The sequence below is a fragment of the Ambystoma mexicanum genome, chromosome 13 (assembly GCF_040938575.1).
Source record: "Ambystoma mexicanum isolate Mex_15411 chromosome 13, UKY_AmexF1_1, whole genome shotgun sequence".
NCBI classification, from domain to species: Eukaryota; Metazoa; Chordata; class Amphibia; order Caudata; family Ambystomatidae; genus Ambystoma; species Ambystoma mexicanum.
In genome coordinates, this window is record NC_090938.1 from 232,023,129 (window position 1) to 232,045,569 (window position 22,441).

General features: G+C 47.1%; 1 protein-coding gene across 1 annotated transcript in view; it reads left to right on the plus strand.

Moving 5' to 3' along the window:
- Positions 1 to 22,441, plus strand: part of KLHL12 (kelch like family member 12) — a 1,608,338-nt gene that overhangs the window by 731,765 nt on the left and 854,132 nt on the right. Inside the window, exon 6 of the mRNA XM_069633689.1 lies at positions 9,245 to 9,359. Coding sequence (XP_069489790.1) covers positions 9,245 to 9,359 — 115 coding nt within the window. The remainder of the gene's footprint in view (positions 1 to 9,244; positions 9,360 to 22,441) is intronic.

Genomic DNA, 22,441 nt, shown 5'->3' on the forward strand with positions numbered 1-22,441 from the left:
CAGTCCACCCTTATATAGACTGGCTAATGTAAGTAAGGCATGGTATATAACAGTAAGACAGACCCAAGTGATCACAGTTCAAGGGGTTTGAAAAATTGAAGGTATTGACCTTCAATTGGGTTTGAACAATGCCCATCTAATCCTAAATCTAAAGATGGGAGCAAGCTACGGCCATCAAATAATAACACAGTCCTAGTCGAGTCTGTCAAAATAAAATGGCCTATACTAATAAACCTATTGCCAATCCTTACTTCTAAATACAAATAGTGTGGGAAACAATGTTATGCAAAAGAAAAGTGTTCAAGAAATGATATGTCCGGATATTCAAGCCGTTGGCTTCGCTTCCTCACGTTTTTAACACAGGACAAGGTGGCACACTCGAGCTTAGCACACTCTCTGGCTTCTCTAGCACGAGGATGCAGTTCAAAAGCTTAACATCAGGGCCTTCTGTGCCAAAGGCTTCTTTCCATTTAAATTCTTTTATGTCAGAGGTCCCGATGCAACATGACAAACATTAAAGTTCCTTTCTTCTTAATATTTTACATGTACAACTTCTCAGGTGATTTACTGTTCATCCCAGGTCCCCTCCGCCGGGCTCAGACCTACTTTAACACAAAACCTTCAATTGATCTCCCTCTGTCGGGCTTGGACCAAATGTATCTACTTCATCAAAATCGAAGACTTTCTACTGTGCGCGGGTTTCTGCTTGACCCGTCACAGGACCACTTCCATTCACAGTTATTTGTTCTCTTTTTGATATAACCTCTTGTTCACGCCACTTCTCAGCTGGATACCTTGGAAAACCCTATGGTTGTCGGACCACTCTGCCAAAGGTATTGTATCTTGCTTTGAAAGTTCAATCATTCATCAGCAGCGTCTCTTATCACACGCGTTTTAACAATGTTGCTGCTTGCAACTTGGGCTTCAACACGGACCGGTCTTGTATCGGTCTCCCCAACGCACCGACTGCGTTGTTTTCATTGATGCTCCTTTGATCTTGGAGCCAAGGATGGTACTATGGCGGCTGGTTCTTCTCCCTGCCTTGAATATTGATGCGGGAGGGCCCCGGGTATCTCAGACACACAATGCAGGATTCTTCAGCCTGATTTCCTGCTCTGAAGCTTTCTATTTTTGAGGTTTCTGGAAAGTAACTGTTCCTTGTCGAAAAGGTCACGGGAGCTTCCCTTCTTGCGATCCCCTTCTGTTTTGCTGTCTTTCTTCTCTTGTCAGATACAGTCCACACTCCTTGAACTTCATTAAGGCCGCAGTATGTTTCTGTGGGCTGGGAACTCGGCCAACGTAGTGTGACGATTCACAAGAGGCTGTCACTTCTTTCAAAGGGGGAGCCCCTTCTCATGAGGCTAGGGAGGTGAGGCTGCTGCACAATAGCCCCCCTTGGTGTGGTTTAATGCAGGAGAACTTTGTGGTGGAGGGACTCCCTCCTTGGGAACAAGGACGACCATCTTGGGGTTAGCCCAGCGAATAATTAAACTTCTCCAGCATGGGGTCTGGCATGGATTCACATGCTCATGAATATTCCCCGTCAGGCTGGGAATCCTCGGTAAAGAAAAAACCAGTATCAGTTTCGTTTCTGATCTGTCTTTCGTAGTAGCAACCAATCACTGATCTCTGCGTCATACTGACCACAGCCAATGACTGCCCTCTACCTAAGCCCCGCCTCTGGCAGCCATCTTCAGATTTTTACCGCACGTTCAAGTGTTGGGATCCTCGTGCTATTGCTCTCGAGCGTTAGTGCTATTTTTTCACGTTTTTTCTCAAAAACTTCGATTTTTCGGTCAAAAAGAGCCTCAAGCTCCACCGATTCTTCATCCGATCAACGGGGACCTGTGTCGGATTCGTCTATGCCCCTCAAGGGTGAAGATTTTGTCGAGCTACGCTTTTGGAGGACTCCAGAAGTTTCTCAGGCCCATCTCGGACATGGCCCAGGAGAAGGGAAGCTCGACGCCCGGAAAGCTGTTCAGGGTCTGCCCTGGATGCCAGCTTCAGAATGTCTTTAAGGAGGACTAACACTCCTTTTGTCTTTACTGCCTACATGAGGACAAGACGCACGTGGAGAAGAACTGTGCGTTTTGCGGCAATATGTCGGAGCGGACCATGAAGGACCGCCATCAACGTCTCACCAACTGGCTGGAAGGGAAGAGCCCGTCAGGCGAGAAGAAGAAGAAATCCGAGCGGTCTTCTAAGACCTTTGAGGACGCCCCGGCGACGGGGGTCCAACACAAGGCCAAGCACCGCTAGTCCGCTGGCACCGGGAGCACCGAACGGTCGGGCTCTACGGGCGCCAGGCAGGGTGCATCCTCCCCGGCACCATCAACCACGAGCCAACGCTCTGGGTCGGGTAAGAGGAAGGCCGAGCACCCGGCGAAGCTCCTGGAGAGGCCCCGGTCGAGCTCGAAGGCCCCATCGGAGGGAGAGCGAGGCAGTGGCCCCCCCCCACCAAGCAGAAGGCAGTGAGCGCACCTAAGGTGGTGAAAGCCTTAATCCATCCGGCCAAGGCCTCTATCGAGACCGTCGCGGTGGCCCTGGCTCAGCCTGTGGAGGCTACACCAGTGGTGGCGACCTCGGGGCTCAGAGTCTCCCTGCCACCGCGGAGGGAGTCCTCTTTTATGCCCATCGACAGGACCCCCGTGAAACCTCCGACGGAGAAGGAAAAGGGGGGGCAGGAGGTCGTCGTGGATTCGGCCCCAACCTCTGAGGAAGAGCTGATCGAGGTCTTAAGCCACAGCATTGGCGTGGAAGAAGACCAGCCCGTCGGGAGGGATCCCGACGTGGGAGACGACTATATCGTCGAGGGTGCCGACGGGGCCCCTGACCGCCTGTCAGACTCCCCTCAACCAGCACCGCAGGACAACTCGGCGGCCATTTTGTTGGCTATACAGTCCTTATGCTCGGAGATAAGGACGAGACTGCCGTTACCACCAGCGGAGGAACCGCTCCCGACGGGGGACCCGGAGCCAGGCCCTTCTGGGAGCCCTCCCCCTAAGAGAAGAAGGATTCACCCTCCACCTCCTTTTCAGCCATCGCGCCCTGTTCAGCCCTCCTCCCCGTCCACGACTCGTGGGGATGATACGGGGACTGACACGGCCGCGACGGGTACGGACGACGAGGTTTACGACGAGGATCTGCCGTCGTCACCTCCCACCCGGGCTTCCCCGCCCGACGAGATTGGATCGTTTCACTCCATGATCACCAGGGCATCCGAGCTCTTCCAGCTCTGCCCGGAGGAGAAGAAGAAGGAAGGTTTCCTTTATCAACGGCGCGAGGCCAAGAGGAGGACGGTCCTCTCCGTGCCTCTACTGGACGATATTTGGGATGAGGGCCTCGCCCTCCTCAAGAACCCATCCACGACGCCGGCTAGAAGGGATCGGTACGAGAAGAAGTACCGGGTCCCGGACGCGGCCCCCTTGGACTCCGTCGTCTCCGCGGGGGGGGGGTGCGGCCTCTACGTCGACTTCCCCGCCGGACGGCGAGGGAAAGAAATTGGATACGACGCAGGGTCATCTCGTCTATGCTACGACAGGGAGCTGTGGTACAAACTGGCCCCCCTGCTGGACTTCCTACCAGACAAGAGGGCGGATGCCCTAGAGATCTTGCAGGAAGGTGAGGTGGCGTCGGACCACGCCATTAAGATTGCGACGGACATCGCCGACTCTGGATTTCGCCAGTTGGGCAACGGCGTGTGCCTTAGGCGGCGTAGATGGCTCAAGGCTACTGACTTCCGTCAAGACGTGCAGGCCAGAGTCTTGGACATGCCGTTCGATGGAAACAACCTGTTTGGGAAAACGGTGGACGATTCCCTTCAAGCCATCAAAGCAGACACGGAGACGGCCCGGGCTCTTGGGGTTCTCCAGCAATGGCGGCCGCCCTTTCGGAGCGGCGGAGGCAAGGGAGCCTCCAAAGGTTCCGGCGGCGGATTTTCCACCTACCGTCAAGTGGCCCGTTCGTCGTCGCAGGAAGCTTACAGGGGACGAGGCAAGTCAGGCGGACCACGCCGTCGTCGCCAAGGAGGTCAAGGCGGCAAAGCCTCGTGGAAGCAGGACTGAACCGGCCGTGGGGTCAGGCCCCCACCGAAGCACCCCGGTGGGAGGCCGGCTGGCGAGCTTCGTCAGCCTGTGGGAGTCCATCTCCACCGACCGTTGGGTGCTGGACGCCCTAGCCCAGGGTCACGCGCTCGAGAGGAAGGGCGCCATTGAGCTCGTCCCAAAGAGGCTTCGGGGCTCCGGAGTTTACTCAAGATACTTCCTCGTGAAGAAGAAGACGGGAGGATGGTGTCCCATCCTGGACCTACGACGACTGAACAAATTCATCAAGGCACAGAAGTTCCGGATGGTCACCCTCCAACACGTCCTGGGTCAGCTGGAGGAGGGCGATTTCCTGTCGTCGTTGGAGTTGGAGGATGCCTACTTCCATATTCCCATCCTAAAGGGACACCAAAAGTTTCTCAGGTTCGTGGTCCAAGGGCGTCACTATCAGTTCAGAGCCCTTCCCTTCGGACTAAGGTCGGCACCCACGAGAGTTTCCGACGAGCGATCCGGTGGTGGGGCACCCGCGCACATCTGACGGCGGGCATGGACTTCCAGACCCCCGGCCACCAGGAGACAGTGACCACGGATGCCTCTCTGGAAGGGTGGGGAGCGCACACCGAGAATCTGCACGCGAGAGGCCTTTGGCTCCCGACGGAGAAGGCCCTCCATATCAACGTCCTGGAGCTCCGTGCAGTGTTTTGGGCCCTCAGGTCCTTCCTTCCGTCCCTCAAGGGCAAGGTGGTGAGGATCTTCACCGACAACACCACCACCATGTTCTACATCAGGAAACAGGGCGGAACCAGGTCCCCAGCCCTGTCCAGGGAGGCGCAGGATCTGTGGCCTTGGGCCGTCGCCCAAAGGATGTTTCTGGTGCCGTTTCATCTGGCAGGGATAAAAAACGCCATCGCCGACTCACTCAGCAGGGAGCTGCGCTCGTGCCACAAGTGAGAACTACGACAGGATCTAGTGGACCGCCTCTTCCGACAGTGGGGCACACCCCAGATCGATCTGTTCGCGACGGCGACGAACTCCAAGTGCAGGAGGTTCGCCAGCAGGTTTCCCCAGCCGAGGAGCATGGGCGATGCTTTCTCGTTCCCCTGGGAGGGCCTGTTCCTATACGTGTTCCCTCCATTGCCATTGCTGATCCGGCTCATCAACCAGCTCAAGAGGTCCCGGTGCAGGATGATCCTCGTCGCACCTGCGTGGCCGAGGCAGATATGGTTCCCGGACCTTCTGGATTTGTCAGCGTCCCCGTCAATCAAGCTGCCAGTGGACGCGGATCTGCTCTCCAGGGAAGGAGGCGCCATCCTCCATCACGACCCGAAGTCGCTGAACTTGCAGGCCTGGCTCCTGCACCGTTAGAGTTTGGAGGATACGACATACCGGCCGACTGCAGAGAGGTTCTTGCAAAGGCCAGGGCGTCCTCGACTCTTAAATGCTACGGACACAAATGAAAGAGGTTCTCTGTCTGGTGCCACGCACAGAAGATTGACCCTCTGCGGATTACGGCTCCCCAAGTACTGCGAAACCTACTGACGCTGGCCAAAGCTGGACTGGCGCACGCGTCCATCAAGATTCATCTTGCTGCGATCTCCCGATACACCAGAACCACGAGGCGGACGTCCTTGTGGTCTCATCGTCTGGTGAAAGAGTTCATGAAGGGACTGTTCAGATCGTTCCCGCCGGTGAAGGCTCCGGCCCCAGCGTGGGAGCTCAACGTGGTGCTGACCAAGCTCATGGGACCTCCGTTCGAGCCTCTGCACTCGGCCCCGTTGAAGTTCTTGTCGTGGAAAACAGCGTTTCTTGTGGTCATCACCTCTGCACGACGAGTGGGAGAGATCCAGGCCCTTTTCTGCAAGGCCCCGTACTTGACTTTTCACGACACGAGGGTAGTGCTCAGGACGCACCCCTCCTTCATGCCCAAGGTGCCGTCGGACTTCCACCTCAACGAACCCTTGGTGTTGCCTGTTTTCTTCCCGTCGCCTTCATCGCCGGCTGAGAGGACTTTGCACTCGCTGGATGTGGCTAGAGCGCTGAAGTTCTACGTGGACCGCACAAAGGGTTTTCGGAAGACGTCACAACTCTTTGTGAACTTTGGACCTGTCAATCAGGGGAAGGCTCTCTCGAAGGCTTCCATTTCCAGATGGCTCTCCGGCTGTATCATTTACTGTCATCGGTTGGCAAACCGACCCCTGCCTGGCCGTCCGAGAGCCCATTCCACCAGAGCGATCGCAGCTACCACGGCGTTCCTATCTGGTGTGCCCTTGCTGGACATCTGCAGGGCTGCTACGTGGAGGTCGACGCACACCTTCACGAAATTCTACTGCGTCGATCGGGATTCCAGGGAGGAGTCCAGGGTCGGCCAAGCAGTGCTGCGCAACCTGTTCGCCTAAGGTGAGCCTGGGGAGGAGGTAAGATTTGCTTAATGTTGAGTTTGATGTGATGCTTAATGTTGAGCCTTTGCCACCTCCCGTGGTTGTGCATGTGTGTACTGCTATGTATTCTTCATGAGCATGTGAATCCATGCCAGACCCCATGCTGGAGAAGGAACAAGTTACTTACCTGTAACTGTTGTTCTCCAGCATGGGTCTGGCATGGATTCACATGCGAACCCTCCCGCCTACCCCTCTGCGGCTCTTCACTTGGTCATACTGCCTCTTCACGTGCTACCAAATCTGAAGATGGCTGCCAGAGGCGGGGCTTAGGTAGAGGGCAGTCATTGGCTGTGGTCAGTATGACGCAGAGATCAGTGATTGGTTGCTACTACGAAAGACAGATCAGAAACGAAACTGATACTGGTTTTTTCTTTACCGAGGATTCCAAGCCTGACGACGGGGAATATTCATGAGGATGTGAATCCATGCCAGACCCATGCTGGAGAACAACAGTTACAGGTAAGTAACTTGTTCCTTCTCCACATTCTCTAGCCCATCCTTCCATTCCCAACCTTCTTGTTGAAAGCAGAACCATATACTACTGTGATGCAAAAGTAACAAATGGCCTCAAACACCAAGACGAGGTGGCTCCAAGGAGGCAAAGAGATCGACCTGCCAAAAGTAACAAGGGCTAGCCCGCTTCTAAAGAACGGGCTACATTGTATAAAATCTGACAATGGACTAGTAAAGTCGTCAACCCCAGCACGTAGCTCTGCTCCAGTGCCTGCTGGGAGAAGCAACAGACGCAGAGAGCGTTCATCGCGGGAAATCCCAGATCTGGTTGTAGTCCTGAGGAGAAGAGGGACAGAGGACAATGGTAGTCGGCCGCATGAGTCCTCACAGGGTTCTGCAGGAGCGTACCAGTTCACAACGCTAAGGGCAAGAAGAGTGGGGCGGCCAAGCAGTTAAAGATGGCGCAGAGCCATAGATACAGACTGGGAAAGCCGAGCCAGCCGAGAAGATGAACCAACATCCATCGAAGCCAAGGTGACGTACCAGAGCCCAAAAGCAGGTAAAGGGTGGTATGGGAGACCCAGAATAGCAATGGCTGTAGGTAGGAGGCACGCAAACAATTGCAACCAGACTTCTTACAAGGCATACCGCTGACAGACTCCTGTAAGGCCATAAGTGCCTCCAACCTCCTTGTACCGGGGGTGAGGGGGGGGGGGGAGTGAAGCCCACTGGCAAGCTTCTGTGACCCTGTCCACCATAACAAGGAAAAGAGGAGCCAGTGGCCATACAAGAAAGGTCTGGGATCCAAATAGAAGTAAACCAAAGCCTAGAGGAAATCTTCCTTATTATAGTTTGTTTGTTTATTTATTTGTAGGGCGCACCGGACCTGGAGGTAACTGGGAGCAAACATTGTAAGAAAACTTAAAGCTTGATACATAGGGTATGGTTACACAATGAGTGTAACCATACCCTGCCACAGTGGCAGAAAAGTCCACTAGCAACAAGAGAAAGGTCTGGGATCCTAACAAGATTTGGAACATTGTTGAAAACAAGTCACAGAGGCAAAGTGAATATCAAGCGGAAGGCAGTAAGAAAGAACTGTATCGAGCTATACCAGGAGAAGAGTCATTCTCCTAGTACCAAAGCAGAAGTTATGATTGAGATGCCAAGGGAAGGGAGTCATTCCACCTGCCTGGTCTTGTGCTGAACTGTGCCAAAGCAGACCAAGAGAAGGGATGCATTCTCTTGGTCCTGGTCTGAGTTGAGATGAAGAAGCCATGGGAAGGGAGTCATTCCCCCATGGCCTTGTGAATTGTACCAACAAAAACGTACCAGGGGAAGAGCCATTCCCCCTGGTTCTTTTGGAAATTGTACAGAGCCACATCAGGAGAAGGGCACCATTCTACTGGAGAGCACATAGTGTAAAGACTGTCTGAAACCTCCTAGCCTGGGGAAGGGAGGGAGTGGGGGTTCCTTCCCCCAGGCATATTTGTTTTGAAGGAACATTTCTTTGAACCACATTCAAGAAGCAGGAAAAGGGAGACATTCTACTTAAAGCAGGAACTTTATGTTGGTTACCTTTTTAATTGTTCTGTGAGGGACAGAAGTAGATTTTGACACAGGATGGTGGAATTTACTTTGACAGTCGTTCTGACAGACACTAGTATTAGTTTTGAGGCAGGGAAACTTCAGGTCACCAACTCCAGCACTGGAACCCTTCGACAGACTAGGGGAACCTTGCATGAATGGAAGAACAAACATGTGACAAAATGTCGGAAGAGCAGGCGATGCCAGTGGACAGAACTAAGAATGGAGGAGGACTCCATAGGTGTGAGCACATGGTGGAGCGTTGAGGAGGAGAGAGTATGTAGACCGAAATATGTAGACTGAATGTAGAAAGAAGCCTTGAACAAAGACAGAGGAAACCAGAGCCGGCTTGAGCAGGAATTGGAGTATTTTTTTTTTTTAACCTTCTTCTCTTGATCTTGAGTTGACGTCTGAGATGCTGACACAGTGCCGCCACCCTGACAACCCTGGAAGGAAACTGAGAGACCTTAGGAAATCGAGGTCCTAAAAAAGATTGAACCTATTTCTGTGCATGTTTCTGCTTTCCAGATATTAGTAACGTTTATCATTCTAAGAAAATCAAAAATACAGAACTGTTGAGTCTTGTGTGTTGCCTATGTTTGATCCATGTTCATTTCTTATCACTCTACTGCTAACTTCCACATTTGTGCTTGTAAATAGTTCTTTCTGAAATTCTCATCTTGTAAGATGGATCTATTTTTTGTTTTTGTTTCCTTTCACCAGCCTTTGATCCGCTGCAGCTTGCCATGCAGAGACCTGGTTGATGAAGCAAAGAAATTTCACTTAAGACCTGAACTCCGGAGTCAAATGCAGGGTCCCAGAACAAGGGCACGCCTCGGTAAGTGTTCACAGAATGGGGAATTGGTTATCCACAGTTAGCTATGAAAGGCAGAATCACTGATGTAAACAATATTGCGTCCTTATGTGGCTTGGAGCCGGCAAAGCTGCCCTCTTGGGTGTTTCGCTCTTCTGATTTCCTAGTTTGTGTATACCTCTGATCCTCTTGTGGCAGCCTGAAACCTAATCATACAGCATTAACAATAGTAAGGCCAAGAGACCATGGATTGCACACTGCTCTAGCATGGCCTTTTCACTTTACTGACAAACTCACATTTAGCCAATTTTCAGAAAATGGCGAGGACTGTAACCTGAGTTTTGGTTGCTTCCACACCTGAGACCATAGTTACTCAGGTTTTCTTCACTTGGCGGTGGGAATTTGTTGGCTCTCTTAACTGTCTTCTTTCCTTCACAGGGGTCCGGCTCTTGAGGAGCAGGTTGGCCTTCCAGCAGTCCTCCCCCTTCCAGAGTCAGCTCTGTGTTGCTGACCCACCCAAGGCTTGCGTCCGTTGTCTCGTCAACTATGCCACGCATGCGCTGGCATCAATGCCCTCTTACTGAGCAGCCGTTTACTGCGGATGCAAGACGACTTGGGGCAAGTGCCGGAGTGACGGCCAGGTACTTAGAATAAGAGACATGCACATATATTTCCAGCACTCCAGCCTCAATAGTAGCTCTGTGCAGTGTTAGTAGCAGTATAAGAACAAAGAAATACATTTTAACATTCTTCACCTTCGTTTTTGTGATGCATTTATTGGTAAAGTGTTAAAACCATAGCCATATTGCAGAGCTAGTAAGTTCCCAAAACATCAAAGGCCTGCCTTAGACATATTTCATGAGCTGCAGCTCAGAGACCCTAAGTCTCATAATGCTTGGTTGCCTTCTATCACTCCGACTTGTTGGGCCTCCAGCAATCCTACTTCAAAGACTCAAACATGCTGAAGCTTAGGTTCCCTCAGCCTGTAGCCCAAACCCTTCCCTTTTAGGGTTCCCACCTGTGTAGCCCCAACACCCTTCGTGAAGAGGGCACAGAGACATGTCGGAGCTTAGTCTCCATCCCAAGACTCTGACATGTGGAATGTTATTCACCCTTTCGGCTGAGTCTTCGGCTTCACCCTCCTGTTGCACAGACCTGTGGGCCTGAACACCACTCCCACCTAAATCTAAGACCTGTGGGACCTCACAATCGCCCATTCCTCTGGTCTAGACTGGCCATTCCTCCTGACCCTACATATGAGTATCCAGTGTTTTTCAAAATCCGTATTCACCAACCATTTTTTACTGCATTTTTCCCACAAAAAGTAGATGGTAGGCTAGGGAAGAAATATTGGAGGAGTAGAGGGTGGGGAGGTTTGAGGGGGGGGGGGGGGTTGAAAAGGGATGCAGGGGATTCTCCCCCTGCATTTTGCGGGAAGAAAGCATGAAAAAATGTGTAGTCAAAACATCTATGGTGAAACATTTGTTGGTAAACATGTAGAATCACCATATCATACCATACCTGACCTGATGATAGTCATACCTTGTCCTCCCCAGGCTCCTCCATGTCATGCTTCCAGATCTTTGAAAGCTCAAATCCCTGAACTGTCCCTACCACTGCAGTGTAGGATCTTCGGACTTAGTTGTGGAGCCTCAAGGCGCGAAGCTGGTGCACCGCACTTTGGCCCATGTAGTTTACACATAGAGATAATTGTGGGTCTGTCCCCTCTGTGTGTGTGTTGGACAGGGAATGCTTGGAGGTCCTGTTCAGAGCTCTGTCTTTATGGCTCAATCAGAATAGTAGCTGGCGAGACTGAAGCCATCTACGCATTTGGGTTTCTAGTATGAACTAAAGGGTGCTACTGCAGCTCTGACCTTCATTATTGGTTTACAAATCAATAGATATTTCTAAGTGCAAACCTTTAATCTCAGTCGAAGTGGTTAAGAATTGATAGCCGATAAAAGTTAGGCAAGTTTTATAGTAATGCCTTGAATAAAGAACAACATATGCTGCATTAGTAATAATCTTAAAACAAGACTTGATAGACCCTATAAGTTGTGGGTACAAGTCGCTAGGTATTATTATTGTAGGCTGGGTGAGTAATTTAGTTTAGCTATGCAAAAATTGGATTTTTGAACATATTTCTTTGATTATTTGAAAGTAGCACTTGAAAAGATATTAGCATTTCCTCCTGACCCAGAGTTCTCTGTCAAATGAGATTTTATCGGTCTGAGTAATTACACTGAAACAACAAAATCCCCCCCAACCCCATTTGAAACAAAAATGTTGTCTAAATTCTCCCCCATTAGGCAGACAGTGTACATTTTCACAAGGTGGAATAGACCATTTTGTAAGTTTGGAGTCTTGGTCTTTGTTCCATAATACTCAATTAGTATTGGAAAACCTCTTTCACTATAGTCTGTCAGGTCTTATTTAGAGAGTAACGTTTCCTGAATTTTCATTATGAATTTCTCCCCAAGCACCACTCGAAACATAACTGTGTTCGTGGTAGCCTTAATTTAATTGGAGTCGAAATTAACCTTCACGATTTCCCTAGTTAATTTCTCTTTAGGTGCTTGCTTATAATCAGGAAAAATAGGACACATAATCACCCAGCCTTCTTAGCAGGTGTTTTAAACCACTGACATTTATTGTTCCCAAGGTTTAGCTTTGCTTAGCTTAGTGTTGATGTGTAGCCTTTCAGGTAGGTGTTTAGTATGAGTGCCATGTGATTAAGACTAGACTCTGATCTGTTGTAGGTGGCAGAAGTGGAGTGCATTAGAACTTTGCAAGAAGCAAGTGGAAGGGTTGCTCTGTAATTGCAAGAAGACTTTGGTCGTAAAATGGACTAAATAGAAGACATTAAAGAGATTGAAGGGCCTGGATCAATACCAAACACCTGCTACTATGATGCAACCATTTTCATGAGTTCATCTGCTGAGTTGAAGCTCCCTTTTCAACAGAAGAGTTTCTCAGCATAAAATTACCTTACAAATAAACATTGTGTGGACTCATAAAATCATACAGTTTGTGTGCTGCTATATTAGGAAGAGTAAGTTACATGACATGTGATCATCCAGTCTAACACTTTAAAGACCAGTTTGAGTAAACATCCTAAGCTCTCGAGTACAATGGGCAGTGATCACCAACTAAGGAAAAAGTTTATCCTGATGGCTGCTTGATTGCCATTGGCCAAAGAGTTCTCTGACATCAGTGTTTACCAATGCTAATTAGGACAGGTATACATACATGTCCTAAGGGCAACTCAAGGGTTAAAATGGAACATGTTCATGCCAATCTGAATGATGTTACAGTGGGAGAAACTGTTGGGAAGGATTTCCTGGAGGTACTCTATCTAGGCCTCTGGAACATCTGCTTCTCTTTGGGCCTCAGGGATCCCTTTAAAGTGTACTGGGTCTCCAAAGGGTCTCAGCCAATGACTCTTTAAAGAGGTCAGCATGGTAGTTAATAGGTACTGCAAACACTAGGATAGGCACACAATTACAGACTTTTCACAGATTGCCTTAATTAACTCAGACTCTTGAGGGTAAAGATAAAGGGTTTTGATTAAACGAATGGCAACGACTGGTTTGGTATTATGAGCAGGTTGAGTCTTTCTCTTTCTTTTCTCTTTCTTCATCTTCTCCCCCCCCCCCCCCTCCCAACCCTCCCTCTGTGAGTTACCTCCACCCTACCCCAGGCTTTACTAGCCCACGGTGGGATGTAGACTAGGGATGGGTAATTCCTACTGGCCAAAGGTTTTGCTGGCGGCTAGAGATGAAATCCTAAAGTTAAAAAGAGCCTCATTACAGATTTGGCTGTATTCCGTTGGTAAATCGGTCGGAACACCACCAAACTGATTTGCCCTTATCGCCACTTGGTCTGACAGAATTACCAAATACTTCTCTATTTCTCTCTCTTTGCAGCTCTAATGTGGCAATCAAATGATTCCTCCTGTATATGATGGCAAATAAGAATGGTGTTATACTGGTGCCTATAATAGACACCCTGGTCTTTTCTCTCATCCACCCCTTTCTCCCGTCTTCCTTGGTCGTACTTATCCTCTCTTCTCTTTTTCCTGCTCTAATCCAATAAACCATCTCCTCCCCTCTCTCTCATCTTCCGACCCTCTCTCCTGTCTTTCTGATGTTCCTTACCCTGTCTTCTTCTAGCCCCTCTATTCTCATCCCTCCTCCTGCTATTTTCACCCCTCACGCTACTACTCTCCTTACTTTTACACCCATCCTCTCTACTTCTCTCACCCCTTCTCACTCTGCTCCTCAATCTCTCCTAATACACACTTTCACTCTTCTCAACCCTGCCTTACCTTTTTCCAGCACACTTCTTCTCGCATCCATTCCTAAACTCTTCTCTACTATCCTTACTCTTACATCACTCACTCCCTCACACACAGCCTACTTCCCACACTGCCCTACTTCAATCACTTCTACCCTCACTTACTACGGCACTGTCACTTACTGCTTCAACCTCACAAATTGGTACCACATTATCTCACTATGAATACCTCACCTGCACTCTGCACCTACTCCGCCAGCAACTCTTCAGCACTCTGTTCCGTGCAGGGGTGGACTGGGAACCAAAGGGGGCCCTGGAAATATTTTTCAGAGTTTCTCCATTTTGAATGGTGAGAGCAAACCAAACCCCTCTAAGTTGGGTTTTGGAGGTTCTCCTCAGGAAAATCTGGAAAACATGTTCACAAATCAAGTTTAAAGCACATTTGTTGCATATGGAGTTTACTTTAACAGAACAAAGGGAAGTGGGTGACGAGAAATGGAAGGAAGGGATATGGGTGCATGGAAGAGAGGTTAAAACTAGAAGCACAGGGTGCCCACACAATTAAAGTCCCCTAGTGGAGAGGCCCACCAGGAAATCTCCAGAGTTCCTGTAAGCCAGTCCACCACCGATTCTGCGTTCCAGCCTCCCTCTAGTCTCTTAGTCCACCTTCATGCATCCTGCCCTCACCCTTGCAACCCATACTCTGCCTTTGCTTTCCTTTTGTACTGTTCCTTCTGCTTATAACCTTGCTCATGTCCCCTCATTGTTTCGAGTGCTCCCCTGACTCCCTCAGCCAATCTTTGATGCCTTTCCCCTAGGGATATGGTTACATTGGTGAAAGGCTTTAAAAACGATCTAAGCTCCTCCCCTTATCCAGCACAGTTTTTGTAACTGTCTCCGGTGGCTTCTCTGCTGTTTCTCTGGTATGCTGTGGGTCTGAAAGTTTGTTGTTCGTTTGCCGCTGTGAGTTTTTTGCGTTTCTGAAAATCTTTGTGTTTGATGTCTAACAAGTAAGTTGTTTTTATTTGTTTTTTTTATTGTGTTTGGTTAATTTATAAACCTTTACAATTTAAAATAAACAGTAAACATAAAGTATATTCAATTTTATAAACATAAATACTTCCAATTCTTAAGTCTAAGATAGAATACATATAACTTATAGTACAAAATTGGTAAAAAAAACGAAGTCACAGTAAATCACAAAAAACATATTCAACATTAATCAAATTAGCATGTACATTATTATTTCAGAATTATTTAAAACCTGTAAATCAATTCTTCTCCTTCAATTTAATATCAAGTACATATAATGGTGTAGTCCGCTTAATAACCAGCTTAATGCTGTTGCCCCACATACATCTATACCATAGAGACTTTCGGGACAGGATAGAGCACGATTAAAGGTCATTCCCAAATATGTTGAGTCTCACATGCTCAAAATAATCACAAAACATAACCAAATGTTTGAGGGACTTCATCACTTTATCTTTTTTACAAAATCTGCAGGATCCAAATTGGTATAGCAAATTACATCTCCCCCATTGAAACAACCTTTCATTTGTGTGAAATTGATTAAGCTTGTATCGCTGGTACAAGTTGCGTCCCAATGAAGAGGGAAACTGTAAAATATATCTAGATCGATTCCCCCCCCCCCCATTTCCTTTTAATCAAGGCAAACTCATGGTATGATTTTTAGGAGCCAATTCGATCTGATTGGCAACTCCAATAGTAGAGTTGCATTTTCCGTTTGCAACTTGGTAGACCTATAATTAGATATTCTTTGGAAATAGCTATCAAAACCAATAGACGATTTATTTTTTAGCCCAAGTTTGATCGTGAGCTCAAGCAGCCCAGGTTTAACTGGGTGTTCAGATCCTCATAGAGGGAATTAGGTGGTGGCCTTAGAATCTTCACATAGTTATTTAACAGCCGCCAATTCCATTTTGCTGACAATGGTAAGAGTCCCAATTCATGACAGATAACATCATTCGGAATGGAGGAGGCCAAGCCCAACACTGTTTTCCAGATACCACCCTGTAGAGTATCAAGTAGATCATCTATTTCATAGAGACACATGTCCAAGATATAAAGAATGCATGGTTCAACTTTCAGTAGATAGAATTGAAGGACAGGTAATAATGAAAAGCTGCTATATTTCCCCATAAATATTCTCATTTGTGAGATTAGAGATCTTATTTTCTCTTGCAGTCTTTCCTTCCATCAGGTCAAGGAATATGAATCAGATAAGGTATAGCCCAAATATTTAATAGATTGTACCGTCTCAATGTTATCTACAAACCCTTTTTCTCCCACCTGCAAAAACAATTATATTAGATTTGGACTGATTGACCTTTAGGTTATGGGCTACTGCATAATAGGAAAACAAGTTTATCTTAGTCTGGAGCCCAAACAGGGTCTTAGTAAAAAGCAAGAGATCATCCGCAAATCCGATATAATTAAATTTCAACTGGCCAAGTCGAACCGGAAAAATAATTGCATTGGCCCAACACTCCTCAATGTCATAGATGTATAAATTGAACAACACCGCTGCAAGAGTGCATCCTTGTTTCAGCCCAATTGCAGTCGGTATTGGATCTGTGAGCGCACCTTCCTTATTCAATCTCACTCTATAGTTGAAGAGTGCAAAAGGGCAATGCGTGACAACAGGTGTTCTGGAAACCCCATTTGCAGCATTTATTTTGCAGCATTTTTCCCACAAGAGCTCTCTCACAAGGGTATCAAACGCTGAACTTAGATCAAGGGCAGCCATATATACTGTCCCTATATGGTTGTGCTTAGTATTCCATTGGATATGAGATACTAATGTGGCATTAAGAGGACCGCCCATAAAACGTCTGAAACCCGTTTGATACTTGGAAAGGATAGCATTTGTCTTCATAAACTCCAAAAGCTCCTCCAAGATAAGATGACAAAAGACTATGCAGGAGGCATCGGTAAGAGCGATTGGTCTGAAATTGGTAGGCTTGTTAATAGGGCCTTTCTTGTAAATTGGAATTATGATAGCCGAGCACCAAGATCTAGGTATTACTTGGGTATGAAACACGGCATCAAATTTATATTTCAAGATCACTGCCCATAATTGTGTGTCAGATTCAAGTAAACACGCCAGAATTCCATCCGGGTCGACCACTCTTGACACATTTAACTTTGTAATTGCCCTAACTATGTCATCAAAGGACCATGGTGAACTGGCTAACAATAAGTTTTTGTAAACATTTACCCTTTTTTTAAACAAATTTGATAGGCCTTTCATATTTCAACTTAATGTAGTTTACCCACTCAGAGGCCGCAATAGCATTTTCTTTTTGTCCCTCATTTCCACCATTTATCGTCCTTAAAATAGCCCAGATGTTACGGGTGTCACTTTTCAACGAATAGTACATCATATTTTGGTTATCTTGTAGGAGAAGCTTAGCTTTTAAGTTCTTAACCGCATTTTTGTAATTTTGAATGATGCCCTTTTTTAAATAACAGTGCACTTCCCTCTCAAGATTCAATTTTTTTTAGTTGTCTGATTTTTATGTTTCTTTAAATTGAAGATCTCTTTGTTAAAGATATGCCTATGCCAGATAGGTTTATAGGCAGGCACCATCTTCTTTGCCAACTCCATTAGGTGGAAGTTAATCCTATTTGATAAGTGGGCATCCATATGAGAAAAATCGTAGATTGTCTGGGACATCATGTTTACCATTACAGGGTCATCTTTAATCCGACAGATCAGCTGATGGCAAATTGAGGAATTCCATCTAACAGACAAACCCGGTCTGTCGATTAGCACCAATTCCAGATCCGGGTTAGTTTTATATCCCCAATCGTCAAGATTAAGCTTTACTGGGATTGCATGATGATCCCCGAAACCAAGATCCTTGATTACAATAGGGACAGAAGTTTTGTAAAGACCAGTGGACAAAAGAAAATGGTCAATATGTGAGGTCAGCCCACCTCGCGACCATGTGTGTGGAGACAATTTATCTTGGGTGGCAACCACCTGAATATCCCAGTTCAGGAAAAAATCTACCCATTTTTGGCCATTCCTGACCGAAGAAGCAGAAGACAGCAGTTTCCGACCAAAACCCTGCCCACGGAATAAACAGGTTGAGTTAAAGTCCCACCCCCCCCCCCCCCCCCCCCCCCTCCATCAGAAACCCCACATGCACATGACGGGCTAGGGCACCTTCTAAAATTGAATCAAGGGTGTCTACAAGCTAATTGAATGGAGTAGCTATCTTATTCCAATAAATACACAAACTCAGTATTGGTTTCTCATATGCCTGACAAGGGTTCAATTCTACAGCTATCACTGCAGCGTCTTTGTAAATAAGCTTCAAAGCTAGCTTGCAGGAATTATTAATAAGAATGGCTAGCCCACCAGAGGTCCTGCCCTTCTCCCCTTTGTGCGCAGGTTGGGAGTAACATTCAAACCCCTCTACATTAAAATGAGACACATACATTGTCTCCTGTAATAAAAGTACTGCTGGCTTACTAATGGAATTTACTGTGCCCCAACAGCGACAGAAATGTGCTAACCCACAGCTGTTCCATGATAAACACACAAAAGGGACCTCGTTGTGTTACGCGTTAGGGGAGCACTAAGGAAGCCGAACCAACAGCTTTTGTAGGCACATTATTGATTCCACTGAATACAGTTGCCAAAGCTAGGAGTTGTCTGATCATATCTTCATTGATATGTGGGGATGGACCCAGCGCAGTGTTTGGCTTTTCAATTGTTACAGGAGCAACAGGTCAGTTTGAAAAATAAAAGGCATCAGGCTTACATATTCAAAATTCTCCCTCTGCTCCCAAACCAATTTCATAATCAACATTGAGTGAAAGCCACAAATCATCCTATTATGGTTTGTGGCTAATCACACCCAATCGATGTCATCTAAACAAAGCGTTCTTAGGAAGGGAATCGTCTGGAAAGCTTTTAGCAGGAAGGATCGATTTAGGTTGAATTTGCCATTAACCTTAACATTACTTTCCCATCCCAAGATAAGTGGCATCTCTTGATTTAATACTGTCCCGATTGTCCTCATTTTCCATGATGTTTGCACCGAAAGTCTGAACATGAGGAGAGACTTCATTTCCCCGAGGATGCCCTATGGCACTTGTGTTATCACCGCGCCTATGGCTTAGGATGGGTTAACACTGTTTTTGTTTACCAAGACATTCAGGATATCCTTGTTCTGGACCCTCTCAGCATCTGTATGCGTGATAGAAACATGTACTTGAGCATTTTTTCCCAGTATCCTCAACATCCATGGCTCACCAATACCCTCCTTCACAATTGACTCCAACTTGTTACCACAGATCCCTCCCCTCTTTCTTTTTGATTTTTCTGAGTAGTTCTCTTGTGTACCATGGGGTAAAACTCTGAAAGAGAGGATTGGAGACGGCCGTTCCCCACACCTAAGGATTCAGACACATTTTTTATTACTTTTTTACTATCGCCATTTAGCCTGGAATATTTAGCAACAGCATTCCCAAGCATTTTCCTTTTAGGGATCTTATTTTTCTGATCCTTTGGGGCTGCCGTTATGCCAGACAAGTTGTGATCCAATAGGACACTCGATTCCTCATTGAGTTGAGATAGATCAATGACAACCTCATCTTCATGAATAACAATCACCTCTTGGGGGATTGGTCCATGAGTATCCTTCAATACCTCCTTGGCCAGCTTCTTCTTGAGGGAATTGGCTTTAGCCCTTCTTTTCTGTGCTCTCCCAGCTAACCTTTATTTTCTCTACATGTAAGCACTACTATGGGTTTTCCATGCTCATCACCCCCCCACCCCCCTTTGATTGGGGGCACCCTACTGTAGCACACTCTTCAGAGAGTTCTATCAGATCAGTCAAGGGAGAGGGACTCTCAGTACCCTCATGTCTGTTGTTCGACTCTTGCACGAGCAGTGCATCAGACCCCCACTGTCTCGAGGACCCAAGACACTCCCTCAATTCTTCAATGCCACACCCTATTTTCTGAATTGAGGTAACCACATTAGCTATCTTCTCGTCCTTACGTGGTAGGTATTCAGTCTGACTGTATACAACCTTCATCACTTTAAGAGCGGTTACTTCTGCAAAGGTTCTCTATTCCCTATCTGTCAAACCAGAATCGCCATGGATTTGGGTAGAATTATCGACCATACCTTTCTCTTTTTTGGGCCTCTCAGATAATGCAGCCACAACATCACATGCAAATAATAGGCCTTCAATGCGATTGGTTTTATTCAAGAGGTCCCCAATTGCAGCCCTCAAGATTCCAATCTCGCAGTGGGACCGTTCGTAACCTTTATCTAATAGATCTAGGATTCTCGCCAACACAGGGAAATCAGTACTTAGAGATAGCCCATCCAGCGTGTATATATATATATATATATATATATATTTCAGAACGTATTAAAACACGCACATACAAGCACACTAGTGCAAGTACTGAGAGTGCGTCTTGCTACATACAGAAGTAAAGTGATTACTCCGAGTCTTTGTTAACACTCGCAACACCACGCGAGTTACGGAGTCCAGAAAGGAACACAGGACTTTTGCAGGCGCCGTCAGCAGTAGACTCAAACAAGGTCCAACAAAGCAAGTGGACACCGGGCAGCAAAACCAGCCAAACAGTCACTTGCAGGCACTTCCGGTTTAGATACGTCAAGTTGCAAACATAACAAAGTCACTGGAAAACGGTAATTGCAGCAGTTAAATTAATAACATATCATAGCTGCCTTGTTCAGTAAAGGATATTAGTAAAGGTGGGTGAACCCTACAGCTGGGCATCCACATGTTCCCAGGACCTTATGGTCCTTGGATCCCGTAAGCCAGAGTGGTGTATATACATTGTAAAATCTTTCCAGAACAATAAGGAACAAAAAGGAGGAAGTAGTGGTCTTGTGGTAGATCCATTAAAAGTACAGTCATAACCAAGGCTAGTGGAGGGACTCCGACTTGATTTACCAGAGTGAAGAGATGAAAGAACTCCTAGGGGATCTCCAGAATGGTGGACAGGCCAGAGATTGTACTCTCACAAAGACTCACCACTCACAGTATGCATCCAGGGGAGCCGTTAAGGGATCTTGTTTTAAGAAATGTGTCAAACCCAAAAAGATGCACAGGGAGGCAGGGAGAACTAGGATCTATGTGAGCAGAAAACGCCTCCACACATTTTAGGAAATAAATTAACCTCACTGTAACTAGATTCACAGGTAGGTTCAAGAACGTGCCAACTCCCAGAGATAGTTAAAGGGTTTTTATTGTCTTTTTTTGTATAAAACGGTTCTAAGCGCCTTCCCTCTCTATCTAACCTGGAGATTGTCAGACCTGCCTGTTGGGAAAGATTTCTATTTGGGCAACTTTCCGTCCATATTCTATGGACCCCCAAATGTTTTGCTTTTGTTTTGTATCCTGTGCTGACTTTTTACAGTGAAGCCCTACTGGACTACCTGATCTGTGAAGGCCCTGAGCGGTGCTTCAACCCTTGGGCTGGTGGGACCAACCATTCTCAACACATTCTTGAGAATCCAGCTGTCCTGAGCCTTTGGAAGTATTCCAGGACCATCCGTTGGAGTAACCAGCTCACCAGTGGGCTGCCTCTGTAGAATGGTTGCTGTTTCACGTTCGTCACCAGAACTTCGGTAGTCGCCAGCTCGTGCCACAAGTCTCTTTCCTGCCAAGTTTCTGCTTCCCAGCATCAAGGGACTCCTACTCTGGTAGGTAGTCTTTCACCGTGACTGGAAAGACACCGGCTGTCACCTGTTAAGTGGTAGTCGTTACTGGAACTCACCGTCCCCCATCTGCTGAAGTGTCATGAAGAGGTCTGCATCAGTGCCTTCTGCATTTCTTCTTCGCACATGGTTGCACTCTGCTCCACGAACCAACCAGACCATTCCTTGCAACCGCAGCTCCTGGGCATTTTCTACTGTATCCAACAGAGGGAAAACCTACCTCCAGCCTAATCCCCTCCCCCATTTCTCCCCCCCCCCCCCACCCCAACTCGACATACCTAGTCATCTGGGAAAAGTGGAGTCAGGAGGGTAAGTAATTGCAAGCATTCACCACCCCATGTTCTCCTTAGAATAAACTTTGGTTATTCCATTCCATCACTTTTTGATAGTCAGATATAAAAGCTTGTATCGGAAAGATAGGAATAATATTTGACATACTTGTAACTTGTTGAATATCTTATGGAACGTTTGCACCATCACAAGAACTCTTTCGACATCTGTCACCTCTCGTTAGAAGACGCTTTGTGATCATACATCATAGGGTGTGGACTTATAAAGTTGGGGCATAATTCTTGTGAATTGGTTTCATTCTACTGCGTCCCTATTTATCATCTTTTAGTTGTCTAGGTTATTGTATGGATACCTAAAAACCTAAAGGTGCCGATATATGTTTTTGTAATTGAGTATTGTGTGATATTACCTGCTTGATTCTTTTTCCTGGTGTGTTTTTAGGCCTGTAATAAATGTCGTATTTTTGTACTTACCTGTTTAAATTAAATTATTGTGTGCTTCACTCTGGACTCACTGTGTGCCCCTGAGCCAGTCACTTTCTCCTGAGACTAAGCCTTAACCACTTTCCATGCTTCCGCCCTAGTGCGGGTGTCTCTAAACCCCAGGGTGGTCCTAGAGATCGGCAACCCCTACTATCTACATTCTGTGTGCCTTCTCATAATGATGTAATGGCAACACCTTCTCTAGCTAGACTCCCTCAGGGAGCAATCTAGGGGTTTGTACTGTGATATCTCGCAGTGGTATGATTGAAGTTATGTGCCTGCCAGACACCTATGTC